Here is a 12,774-nt window from a genome sequence, read left to right as displayed (position 1 = left end):
TTTCTCGTCACTCGTTTTCGTTTTGGATGAACCTCTACATCATTTTGATCACCTAATAAAGATTCTTCCAACATTTCAGTTTGTACATTAAACGTGTTTGTAAGTTCTTCGTCTTGGAAAATCTCAGCAGCCCCAACTTCCTGCTCGATTTGACTTTCAACATAACCAGCATCACCAGGAGCATATAGTCGTTCACGAGGATTAACTTTGTACACTACCCTCCAATCAACCAAACCCTTTTTCTTAGATGGATATGTCATATAATACACCTGCTCGCATTGGTGGGCAAGGATTATAGTGTCGTGGCCTTTTAATCTATCGTTGTGTTTGACTTCCACCATGCCATATTGATTTTCTCGCGTTGAGTTTGGAGAAAACCAATCACAATCGAAGAACACCACTTTGAGTTGTTTATCTCCAAAAAACTTGTACTCGATTATATCATTAATGACTCCATAATAATTAGTCACCTTCCCTTCATCATCGACAGCTCTAGTTACAACTCCAGAATTTGTCGTGGCTGCTAGAGGATGATCATCTTCGAACCTTGTGGAACGGAATCTAAAACCATTGACATCATACCGACCATAACGTCTGCTAGTTACTGCTCCTAGGGATAATTGTCGAAGGTCCGGGTGTATATTGTCATTTTTATCTACATAATCTCGAAACCAACACAAGAAATTAAGTCCCCCATCTTTTCCCTCTCGACGAATCTGGTCACGTTCACAGCCAGAGATGCAATTTTGAGAATCAAATTCCCTGTTAGTACAAGGAAACAAACCTTTTAGTATCACAACAAAAATTCTAGCGGCAATGACTAAAATAAAGTTTACACTTACAGGAGAAACTGACTCATCTCTTCCATGTTGTTATACATGTAGAGTAAAGCAGTCTTCCATTCGTCGTTGGTGAAACAATATGTTGTGCTGGGTCCTACAGTTTTGCCCCTCCATTGAAAAATTTCAATATCACTGATAGGGGGCTCGTCAACATGATACCGCAACGTAGGGGCATTGACATTGTGTTCCTCTGCAAAGTACAGGCCCGTGAACGATGCTATCTCTTTGTATTTTAATTCTTGAGTGATGCACCCTTCAACTCGTCTCTTATTACCAACCATTGCATGTAGCTTCTTTAGTGTCCTTTCGATGTGATACATCCATCTATATTGCACAGGACCTGCTACCTTAGCTTCGTATGGTAGGTGAACAAGTAGATGTTGCATCGGATTGAAGAAACCTGGTGGAAATATTTTTTCAAGTTTGCATACCAAAATCGGTATTTGTTGCTCAAGCTTCTCCATCATCTCTTTCTTTATTTCTTTAGCACAAAGATGTCTATAAAAGTAGCTTAGCTCCGCTAATGCTTTCCAGACATCATTTTTTACAAAACCACGAAACATAACAGGAAGGAGTCTTTCCATTATTATGTGGTAGTCATGACTCTTCAACCCAGAAAACTTGCCCGTCTTCAAATTCACCGACCTTCTAAAACCCGCGGCGTAACCATCTGGGAACTTTAAGTTTTTCAACCATTTCATCAATTGTTTCTTCCTTTTAGGTTTAATACTGAAAGGAGCATGTGGCTTCTTCTGATTCTCTCCTATCTCCATAGTTGGTCTTCTACAGATTAAGGCCAAGTCTTTCCTAGCCTTAGGGTTGTCTTTTGTTTTGTCAGTGATATTCATGCAAGTGCTGATAATGCTTTCACCCATATTTCGTTCCTGGTGCATGACATCAATGTTATGCATTAGAATCAAGGCTTTCATATAAGGGAGTTCCCATAGACCACATTTGTGAGTCCAATTATGCTCGGTTCCATAACCTTCAAAATGATTTCCATGTTCGTTTAGTTTCAAATCATTAAGTCTCGCGAGAATCTCTGGACCACTTAGACGCTTGGGTGGTCCCCTCGTCACAATCGTGTCCTTTTTAAAAGCGTTCCTATCGAACCTGAACGGGTGATCCTCTGGCAAAAAACATCTATGGCAATCGAAGTAACATATCTTTCCACCAAACTTTAGTCGAAAGCATAAAGTGTCTTCAACGCATATCGGACATGTCAAAATCCCATGACAACTCCATCCAGCAAAGATACCATAAGCCATAAAATCATGAATAGACCATAAAAATGTGTCCCTCAGGTTGAACTTCTGTTTCTTGTAACAATCGTACGCCTCTACTCCTTCCCACAAAATTTTCAATTCTTCAATCAGGGGTCTCATCATCACATCGATCTTTGTTCCAGGATGATCCGGACCAGGTATTACAAGACACAAGAAAATAAATTCATATTTCATGCAAAGAGCTGGTGGAAGGTTGTATGGAACAGCAAAGACGGGCCAACATGAGTAGAACGTTGCAGTTAGATTGAATGGCGAGAAACCATCTGTTGCCAAACCGAAGCGGACATTCCGCACTTCATTAGCAAAGCTGGAATCAAAAGCATCTAGTGCCTTCCATGCATATGTATCAGCTGGGTGCACCATGACATTTGGATTCTCACGTACCCCTTCTTTGTGCCACCTCATGTGTCTGGCTGTATTCTTGGAGATGAACAAACGTTTCAACCGAGGTATAAGAGGCACGTAACGAAGCTGCTTACGTGCAATCTTCGTAGTCACGGTCAAACCATCGTCATTTTCAACCTCAACGAATCTACGCTCACCACAAATAGTACACTTCTTCTCACCCGCGGTCTCCTTCTAGAAAAGCATACAATTATTATCACAGACATCGATTTTTTCGTAGTCCATACCGAGCCTAGATAACAACTTTTTGGACTGATATATGTCCTTTGGCATCTTGTGATTCTCCGGAAGTACATCACTGATCAAGTTCAAAAGCTCCTTGTAGCAGTTGTTTGATAATGCAAACTTAGACTTAATAGCCATAAGTCGAGTCACAAATACAAGGACGGTCACTTTTGTGTGCTCATGCAACGGCTCTTCGGCAGCTTTAAGGAGCTCGAAGAACTTCTGAACCTCAGGTGTAGCTGGATCCTCACACTCGGTGGGTTGACCGGGGTTCTCCGAATCGACGGTTAGAAGCTCATGGCGTACATCGTCAAGCATCTCTTCCATCCTATCGTAATCCTCCTCTTCATGTGACTGAACTTCTGATACAATACAAGGAGGTGGGTCCTCACCGTGGTGCACCCACACCTCATAGTCTGGCATATAACCGTTCTTGCAAAGATCTATCGACATAGTCCTCCTGTCAAGGAAATAAATGTTCCGACACTTGGTACAAGGGCACCTAACATCGGTTCCAGTCTCTGACCGAGCAAAAGCACGGTCGAGAAATGCGTCAGTCTTGGCAACCCACTCACTTGATAGAGCACCTCTTTTCTTTCAACCTTCATACATCCACCGACGATCCTCCTCCATGAGGTAACTGGATTACGTTTACTTGATTATTTAAGTAAATCACTCCTATATCTATAGAAAAGAATAAGTAAATTACGTAGTTAAACTAATAAACTACCACTAAGTAAACTAAAATAACCTATAAACTACCACTAAGTAAACTAATAAACTACCACTAAGTAAACTACCACTAAGTAAACTACCACTAACATATAATATATACGAAATAACATATAATATATACGAAATAACATTGCCACGAGTGCCAAATTATATAAATTAACCTTATTTCCGAAGGCATAATAAAAACCCTCGGAAAAACACCACTAAGTAAATTAAAATAAATTAAATTTATTACATAATCAAATTCCAACCATCGGACATAACAAGCTAAACAATATTAAACATACAAAAATTTTAATACTGAAAAAAGACAACTACAAAATAATATATATATTAACAAAATTAAAAATACTCACTTAGGCTTGACGGCGGGACGGTGGTCGGCGTGGGCGGGACGGAGGATGAGTCGGGGCAGCCGGCGTCGGGACAGCTACCCGGACGGTGGCGGCGGCGAGCACGGGCGACGTCGGGGGCGGCAGGCACGGGCGGGCGGACGGCGGCGTTGGCGTCGGCGGCAGGCAGGCACGCGCGGGCGGCGGCGGGCACGCGCCGGCGGCGGCGGCGGGTGGGCACGGGCGCTGCAGGTGGGCGGCGGCGGCGGGTGGGCGGCGGCGGGCACGCGCAGGCAGGCACGTGCGTCGGCGGCGGCGATGGCAGAGAGCAGCGCGCGGCAGAGAGGAAAACGCGAAATGAAACAGCGCGTGGGGCCTGCGGGCGTTAAAAAACTTTATGTCCGACGGCTACCAGCTCGGCCGTCGGACATAAACTTATTTTCGAGGGCCAGCGGGAATGCCGTCGGACATAAGTTTTATTTCCGAAGGCCAGCAGAGACCGTCGGACATAAGCTAATGTCCGACGGTCTTGTAGGTAGCCGTTGGACGTAAGTTGGCCATCGGATGTCCATTGTTTTACTGTAGTGAACGCTGTTTATAGAGTGGAGTGCTGGAGTTAGCCGGAAAGACGAATGGTTATCCATGTCTGAGCTAGCTTCTGTTCGTTTGCCCCCACTGCCGTGGTGGATAGGCGAACCATCTTCTGTTTCCGTCTTTGCTGGCGTACGTGGAGGGAAGACGAAGCATTATATATCGTGCAAATTTGTGCGACTTTTTGTTTTTGTTTTTTGCCCCGACTGACGTGGTGGAAAGACGGATCGTTATCGAGAGCAGATTTCTGCTCCTTCCGTGCCGTGGAAAGGCGAGGCACACCGACCATGCCACGTACACGCGCTCATCTATCTATATATCTATCTATACAAGTGCCCTTGTTTGGAGCATCGCAGTTCGCACACAGCAGCAGCAGCCCTTCTTTTTGGAGCAGCACCACAGGGGAGATCGATCAATCAATCAGCAAGCAAAGCGCGCACGGCACAGGTGGGTAGCTAGCAATGGCGACGCCGCCGAACCCTCCTCCTCCGAGCACTCCCATAGCTGCGGCGGCGCCCTTATTGCCAGCAGAGTTCACCAGATTCACCTTCCGGGCCTTGTACGTCCGCCGGACCGGCCCAAGCAGCAGGGAGATGATTCAGCCGGGGAGACCTTACGATGAGCTGGGCAGAAGACTCACCAGTGACTACCCGGTGTACGATGGCCGTGGCTCCGACGCCGCCCTTGTCGCTCGCATGCAGGGGATCACCGTCCTCGTCGGTAACGCGCACCAGCTGTTCACCATCGTGTTCGAGACCGGGAGGTACGGTATTTCATGCATGTGCACTTCATTCTCTTGTAGCCAATTCGTCGGCGTTATTGCATGTACGTACTGCAAAAGCTAGCTAACTAGTAGCCAATTCGTCGTACGTCGTCGACTGATGCATGATCAGGTTCAAGGGCTCCACGCTCCTCACCAACGGGATGGTGACGGAAGGGTCCGACGAGTGGGCGGTCTACGGCGGGACTGGAGCGTTTGCGATGGCCACCGGCGTCATCAGAAGGAAGAACCTTCTTGCCGGCGGCGGTGACAGTGGCGGGAACTCCGACGAGCTTAGCGTGGAAGTGTTCTGCCCGGTGTTCGGATCACCGCAGCAGCCGCCAAAGGTACGTACGTCGTGTTTGGCTCACTAGCTAGGGACTCGAATTCTATCTATGGAAGAGTTCTATGGCAATAGTTCGGGTACTGTACTGTACTGCTGGATACACATGCGTGCGTGCAGGACGACGACGATGGCTCCGCCGTCACCAAGATTGGACTATGGGGTGGGCCGGGAGGATCGGCACAGGACATCACGACGACAGAGGCACCAAGGCGTCTGAACAGCGTCACCATTCGCGCCGGTATTGCCGTCGACTCGATTGAGTTCACTTACACTGGCAAGGACAGGCAGAGGCGCACAGCTGGGCGATGGGGTGGACTTGGCGGCAATGTTCGAACGGTGAGTGAGTGACTTCTGATCGATCGATCGATCTTTGGCGACAACCAGCTGGAAGAACCAAGGCCTAACCTCATGCATGCCTGCAGATCGATCTTGGCGACAACGAACACATCAGGGAGGTGTCAGGAACGTACGGCACATTTGAAGGTGCTACTACCCTAACCTCGCTCAGGTTCATCACCAGCACCAGAGCCTGGGGCCCATGGGGCACCGAGAACGGGACACGCTTCTGCATCACCGCGCCCATCGGCAGCAGCGTCGTGGGATTCTACGGACGCGCGGGAACCAGGCTCGTCGACGCTATCGGTGTCTACCTGCGTCAACTTTGATTTCAACGGCATGATGCTTGATTTCAAATAGATATATTAATTAGTTCCTCGTCACAGTCGATCCTGTGTCAAATAATAAAGAAGCTCTTGTATGCATGTGTATATGTTAGTCCTTCGTTCTGTATGTGTCAAATAAAGGTTGATCAAAAAGACCTAGAATAAGCTGTACATGTCAGGAGTATTTATCACTACCGGAATTTGGCTCTTTGTCGAGTGCCATATTCTTTGCCGAGTGTTTTATTTCGGGCACTCGACAAAGAGCTCTTTGCCGAGTGTCACGCAAAAAACCCTCGGTAAAAGAAAACACTCGGCGAAGAAGCTCTTTGCCGAGTGTTTTATTTTTGACACTCGGCAAAGAGTTTCTTTGCCGAGTGTCTTTTTTTGACACTCGACAAAGGGCTCTTTGCCGAGTCTCTTTGCCGAGTGTTTTTTCTCCAACACTAGGCAAAGACAATTTAAAAATCACATTTTAAAGTAGTAAATTAATTCAAATGAAAAAGTTTTCAACTATAAATTTGTATAACTCATCATGATGTACAATTTATATATTGAACATTTCTTCATATGACAAAATAAAAATAAATTTGTTCATAAAACCTATATCTCTCTCGTAGTTTATGAAACTACGAGAGAGACGTATAGAATTTGTGCATATTGTTAGAACCATCATCTGAGATAAACAAATGACCAAACAACTAAAATAAACTTTGTACATCTTGAGAAGTTATAGAAGTTTATAGTTGACAACTTTTTCATTTGAAGTCATATTATCAACGAAAACTACGTCTGAATTTAAAAAATTTAAAATTTGAATTTTGAAAACGACTTCGAAAGAAAAAAACACCAACATGAAAGTTGTAGGTATTGAAGAGTTATGAAACTTTGTAGTTGATAATGTTTTAGTTTGAAATCATCTTGTTATGCAAAACTATGTTTGAATTTTGAAATTTGAATTTTTCAAACTGTCTCGAATGGAAAAACCACCAAAATAAAAGTTGTAGGTCTTGAAATGTAATGAAACTTTGTAGTTGACAATTTTTTGATTTGAAATCATCTTATCATTGAAAATTTCGTGTGAAGTTTTAAAAATTAAAATTCAAATTTTGTAAACGGTCTCGGATGTAGAAACTATTAAAATAAAACTTGTAGATCTTAAAAAGTTATGCAACTTTATAGTTGGTCACATTTTCAAATGAACTCATTTAGTGCCTTAAATAATCAAATTACTCTCGATTTGTTATAGTATATAGGGAATGAAAACGTAATATAAACATAATTGGTGTAGTAGTGTAGTGGTATAGGAGGGTATGCGCGAGAGAGAGGTTGCGAGTTCGAATCTCACCATTTACAAAACATATAAGTTTGATTCAAAATAATAGTGAAAAATAATAGGGCAACGGGCAAGATAATAGGTAGGGTTGGAGAGTTGTTCCTAGAATTTTAAAAATGTTTTACTGTTTTTTTTAATTTTTTTATTCTTAATTTGTCGAGTGTTTTTCTTTCCGAGTGCTTTTTGACACTCGGCAAAGTCTTTGCCGAGTGTCCGAAAAAAAGCACTCGGCAAAGAACCATTTGCCGATGAAATCTTTGCCGAGTGTTCTTTGCCGAGTGTTACACTCGGCAAAGGCTTTGCCGAGTGTAAAATAGCCTTTGCCGAGTGTCTTAGACACTCGACAAAAAACGTGATTCCGGTAGTGTATATATAGATATAGTCGCCTTTATAATTACCTCTAAAATAAAATACCGCAGATTTGTTATACTATAATTGTTCATTGACGCAAGGGCAATCTCATCATTTGTTCTCTCTATCAGCCTTCAAATTCCATCGACGACCGGTCTTCGCACACAAAGCTCCGCTTATTATTATGGGTGAAGATCATCTAGTGGTTTCGCTAATTTTACGACATTAATGGTATGTTTGGTTCGTAGAGTCACTCTATGCTTCATGAGGTGATGCATCATAAGTTTATTCCATCAATTTTTGTGGAATCAACTCACTCCTCATGTATATACTAATTAGTAGCTTATGAGGAATGGGGTGGTGATAGGCCTGCTAATGGCAAAAAATCCAATCCACTCCCACCCATACCCAAATTTAATTACTTTGATATTCATCCCACACCCAACCAAAAATATTAGAAGGAAGTTAAACCCAACCCATCCAATAACATTATTGATCCCAAACCAACCCGTAATTGGATGGAAACCCATGGAAAACCCGTGGGTTTAGCTTATTGTCTCACATCAAGCCAACTGCATACACTGATACACAGTGATAATTTTATAGATAGTTTCAGTGACATATAAAAACATAGTTACATACACAGTGACAAATTTGGTCAATGAACATTTAGATCTCGAGAGAATAACAAAAAAATATATGTTAAAGATCCTTAATCCATCTATGTTTAAAAGAAAAATAAACAAAGTTAACAATTCAATTAACAAGGAGATACATAAAAAAGCCTTTGCTAAACGTGAAGTAGAAGACTTAGAGTAAAATAACTGAATGGCATGTGGTGGTGATGTGGCCTAATTATCGTGTGTTCAGCCTGTAGTAGCATTAGTAGTTGTACAGCCTGTAGAGAGCCGACAAGGCAGACACTACCGTAATTTCTCTCTTTGCCGAGTACCAAATACTTTGTCGAGTGTTTTTTTAGGCACTCGGTAAATAAGCTCTTTGCGGAGTGCCACACAAAAAACTATCGGTAAAATAAAACACTCGGTGAAGAAGCTCTTTGTCGGCGTTCCGAGACCGGGGGGTCCCTGAGCCGACGAGTGAATGTCGCCGCGTGCCCCAGCCCAGATGGGTCGAGCGCGAGGGCGAGAGCGAAGGGGGGAAAGCGAGGCGGCCGGAGACCGGCGTGAGAGAGGTGGGAATCCCGCGGCCTTCGTGTTCGTCCCGCGCCCAGTTCAAGTGCGCTTGCAGTAGGGGGTTACAAGCGTCCACGCGGGAGAGGGAGCGAGCGGCTCCAAGCGAGCGCCTGTCCCGTCCTCGTCCCCGCGCGGCCAACCCTCTCTAAGAGGGCCCTGGTCCTTCCTTTTATAGGCGTAAGGAGAGGACCCAGGTGTACAATGGGGGGTGTAGCAGAGTGCTACGTGTCTAGCGGAGGAGAGCTAGCGCCCTAAGTACATGCCGTTTTGGCAGCCGGAGAGATTTTGGCGCCCAGTTGGTGTGATGTCGTGGCCGTCGGAGGAGCGATGGAGCCTGGCGGAGGGACAGCTGTCTGAGCGGTTGAGTCCTTGCTGACGTCCTCTTGCTTCCGTAAGGGGGCTGAGAGCCGCCGTCGTCACAGAGTATGCGGGGCGCCATCATTGCCTATCTGGCGGAGTGAGCCAGATGGGACACCGGTCTTGTTCCCTGCGGCCCGAGTCAGCTCGGGGTAGGGTGATGATGGCACCTCCTGTTGACGTGGCTGGTCTGCGCCCTAGGTTGGGCGACGTGGAAGCTCCTCCGAAGCCGAGGTCGAGTCCGAGCCCCTGGGTCGGGCGAGGCGGAGGCCGCCGGCTGGGGCCAGGGCAGAGTCCGAGCCCTGGGGTCGGGCGGAGCGGAGTTCGCCGTCTTCTGGGGCTGAGCCCAAGTCCGAGCCCTGGGTCGGGCAAAGCGGAGTTCGCCGTCTTCTGGGGCCGAGCCCAAGTCCGAGCCCTGGGTCGGGCGGAGCGGAGTTCGCCGTCTTCCGGGACTTAGCCCGAGTCCGAGCCCTGGGTCGGGCGGAGCGGAGTTCGCCGTCTTCCGGGACTTAGCCCGAGTCCGAGCCCTGGGTCGGGTGGAGCGGAGTTCGCCGTCTTCCGGGACTTAGCCCGTGTCCGAGCCCTGGGTCGGGCGGAGCAGAGTTCGCCGTCTTCCGGGACTTAGCCCGAGTCCGAGCCCTGGGTCGAGCGGAGCGGAGCTTCCTATGGTGCCTTCGGCCGGGCCTGACTGCCTGTCAGTCTCACTCTGTCAAGTGGCACCGCAGTCGGAGTGGCGCAGGCGGCGCTGTCCTTCTGTCAGGCCGGTCAGTGGAGCGGCGAAGTGATGGCGATCACTTCGGCTCTGCCGGCTGGGGGCGCGCGTCAGGATAAAGGTGTCAGGCCACCTTTGCATTAAATGCTCCTGTGTTTTGGTCGGTCGGTGCGGCGATTTGGTCAGGGTTGCTTCTTGGCGAAGACAGGGCCTCGGGCGAGCCGGAAATATGTTCGCCGCTGGTGGGGGGCCTCGGGCGAGACGGAAATCCTTCGGGGTCGGCTACCCTTGTCCGAGGCTAGGCTCGGGCAAGGCGTGATCGAGTCCCTCGAATGGACTGATCCCTGACTTAATCGCACCCATCAGGCCTTTGCAGCTTTGTGCTGATGGGGGTTACCAGCTGAAAATTAGGAGCCTTGAGGGTACCCCTAATTATGGTCCCCGACAGTAGCCCCCGAGCCTCGAAGGGAGTGTTAGCACTCGCTTGGAGGCTTTCGTCGCACTTTTTTGCAAGGGGACCAGCCTTTCTCGGTTGCGTTTTGTTCCGGTGGGTGCGCGCGAGCGCACCCGCCGGGTGTAGCCCCCGAGGCCTCGGAGGAGTGGTTTCACTCCTTCGAGGTCTTAATGCCTCGAGTAATGCTTCGGCTGGTCTGGTCGTTCCCTCATGCGAGCTAGCCGTAGCCCGGGTGTACGGTCGGGTCCCAAGTTCTCGGGCTGGTATGTTGACGCTGTCAACGGTTCGGCCGGAGCCGGGTTTGCGAGAGCAGCCCCCGAGCCTCTGCACAGGGCGAGAGGGCGATCAGGGACAGACTCGGCTTTTTTACATACGCCCCTGCGTCGCCTTTCCGCAAGGAGGAGGGGGGAAAGCGCCATGTTGCCCTCGATGGGCGCCGAACATGGTGTCTCCGGTGAGCTGCAAGCGGGTAATCCGAGTGGACGTCCGTGCCCCGTTCGTTAGGGGTCGGCTAGGGGCCCAGAGGCACGCCCAAAAGTACCTGCGGGTGATCTGTCGGACCCGGTCCCCTGGCGACGGGGTCCGAGGGCTCGATGCCTCCCTCTGATGGGATTCCGTTACAAGATCGTTCCCGCTGGTCTCGGAAATGTCCTAGGGTACCTCGGGAGCGCAGCCCGAGCATTGGTTATGTATCGAACGTACCCATGGTCATCCCTCGCTCAGTGTCTGAGGCGGCTGTGAACCCTTCGAGGGCCAGCCTTCGAACCCCTGATCAGTAGTGGGCACGGAGCTCGAGTAGCCTGAGGCGGTCGTTGAACCCTTCCGAGGGGCCGGCCTTCGAACCTCTGACCAGTAGTGGGTGTAGGGCCCACGTGATCTGAGGCGGCTGTCGAACCCTTCCGAGGGGCCAGCCTTCGAACCTCTGATCAGTAGGGAGGCTCGGAGCCTGGTTCCTTCACGGGGAAGGATCCTTTTCAGGGTATCCCCCTTTCCCGGTCCCTGTTGCAAGAGAGAGAAAGAGGAAAAAAGGAAAAGGATACGAAATCGAACGACGCGGCGTACCTTTTTTGACGCGGTCATTATGGCGAAGGCGAAGCGTCGCCCGCTTCTCCTGCCAGAGGCGCCGCCTGTCCCACCGCGGAGTTGATGCGACGGGGCGAGTGGTTGGCGGGGCGGCCGTTGCGCGTGCGCGAGCCGTTCGAGGAACGGAGCATGGGCGCGTTGTCTTCACGCCGTGAGAGAGGGTTCTCTCGCTGCCCCCGGATGGGACGTGAGCTTGGCTGACGACGGGGCCGCTGCTCCTGCCTGCCTGCCACCGCCATTACTGCCGGCCCATTTTTGGCCGCATTGACCGTCGCGCCAGGCTGGCGCTGCTGGGTCGCGCGCTGGGTCGCCTCGAGTCGCGGTATCGGTTCCGCAGTCGAGGAGGCGCGGTAGTGGCGCAAGTGGCGGTGCAGTTGCATGCACGAAGCATTTGGCGCGCCGGTTGCACGACGCGTGGGCCTGGACCCCCATGCCGGGCGTGTTGGGAGTCGGAGAAATGCGCCCACTTGGCGCGGTTGCATGCCGCCTGCATGGCTGCCCGCCCTTCCGCCCGCTGGTCTGGGCAAAAGTGGAGGGTCGCTTGTAACCGCTGGGCGGTTGTGCGCACCACGCACGGCGGTTTGGCTTCTTCTGCTCTGAGCCGGTTTGCATGACGTGTGGGACCCAGCCCCCGCGCTGCAGGGGAGGACCTTGGAGTGTGGCGTGTGTTTCCTGCGGCCGCCGAGGCCAAAACACACCCTCGCCGTGCTGTAAAGCTACGTCTCTTTTCCTCTTGTTTCGAGTATCTGGACTTTTTTGTCGGTAACAGAAATGTTTGTGCGAGCGAGAGTTGCTTCTCGCGGAAGGTGATGAGTGAGGTATCCGTATCCCGGAGGCGTAGGAGTCCCTCGGCTCGGTCGGCCTTGCCGCTTACGCACACTCTTACCGTCCATGGGGCTCTGTCATCGACGCAGTCGAGAAGGCTCGAAGGATCGCTTCGGTAGAAGAGCTTCCGAGCGTGAAGACTTGTTCGGTCCGCGGAATCACTTATCCGAACGTGAGTTACTTATCGCAGAAGGTGATGAGTGAGGTATCCGTATCCCAGAGGCGTAGGAGTCCCTCGGCTCGGTCAGCCTTGGCTGCTTACGTGTACTCCGTCGTTTTCAG

At 49.5% G+C, this 12,774-nt stretch overlaps 1 protein-coding gene across 1 annotated transcript; it reads left to right on the top strand.

The window, feature by feature from the left end:
* Positions 1 to 4,776: 4,776 nt before the first annotated feature.
* Positions 4,777 to 6,342, top strand: LOC100274142 (uncharacterized). The gene is made up of 4 exons (NM_001308399.1): positions 4,777 to 5,179; positions 5,310 to 5,523; positions 5,640 to 5,858; positions 5,945 to 6,342. Exons 1-4 carry the CDS (start codon positions 4,878 to 4,880, stop codon positions 6,185 to 6,187), a joined length of 978 nt encoding a protein of 325 aa, NP_001295328.1. The 5' UTR covers positions 4,777 to 4,877; the 3' UTR covers positions 6,188 to 6,342.
* Positions 6,343 to 12,774: the final 6,432 nt, after the last annotated feature.

This window comes from Zea mays, chromosome 8, assembly GCF_902167145.1.
Source record: "Zea mays cultivar B73 chromosome 8, Zm-B73-REFERENCE-NAM-5.0, whole genome shotgun sequence".
Lineage (NCBI taxonomy): Eukaryota > Viridiplantae > Streptophyta > Magnoliopsida > Poales > Poaceae > Zea > Zea mays.
Note: the sequence above shows the minus strand (reverse complement) of the source record. Positions and strands in the feature narration are given on the sequence as shown.

What these genes read in the sequence shown, in the direction of transcription:
- LOC100274142 (NM_001308399.1), top strand. Translation starts at nt 4,878, where the DNA reads ATGGCGACGCCGCCGAACCCTCCTCCTCCGAGCACTCCCATAGCTGCG. An exon ending in CACCGCAGCAGCCGCCAAAG is followed by an intron (nt 5,524 to 5,639) that starts GTACGTACGTCG and finishes GCGTGCGTGCAG; the next exon opens with GACGACGACGATGGCTCCGC. An exon ending in TTGGCGGCAATGTTCGAACG is followed by an intron (nt 5,859 to 5,944) that starts GTGAGTGAGTGA and finishes GCATGCCTGCAG; the next exon opens with ATCGATCTTGGCGACAACGA.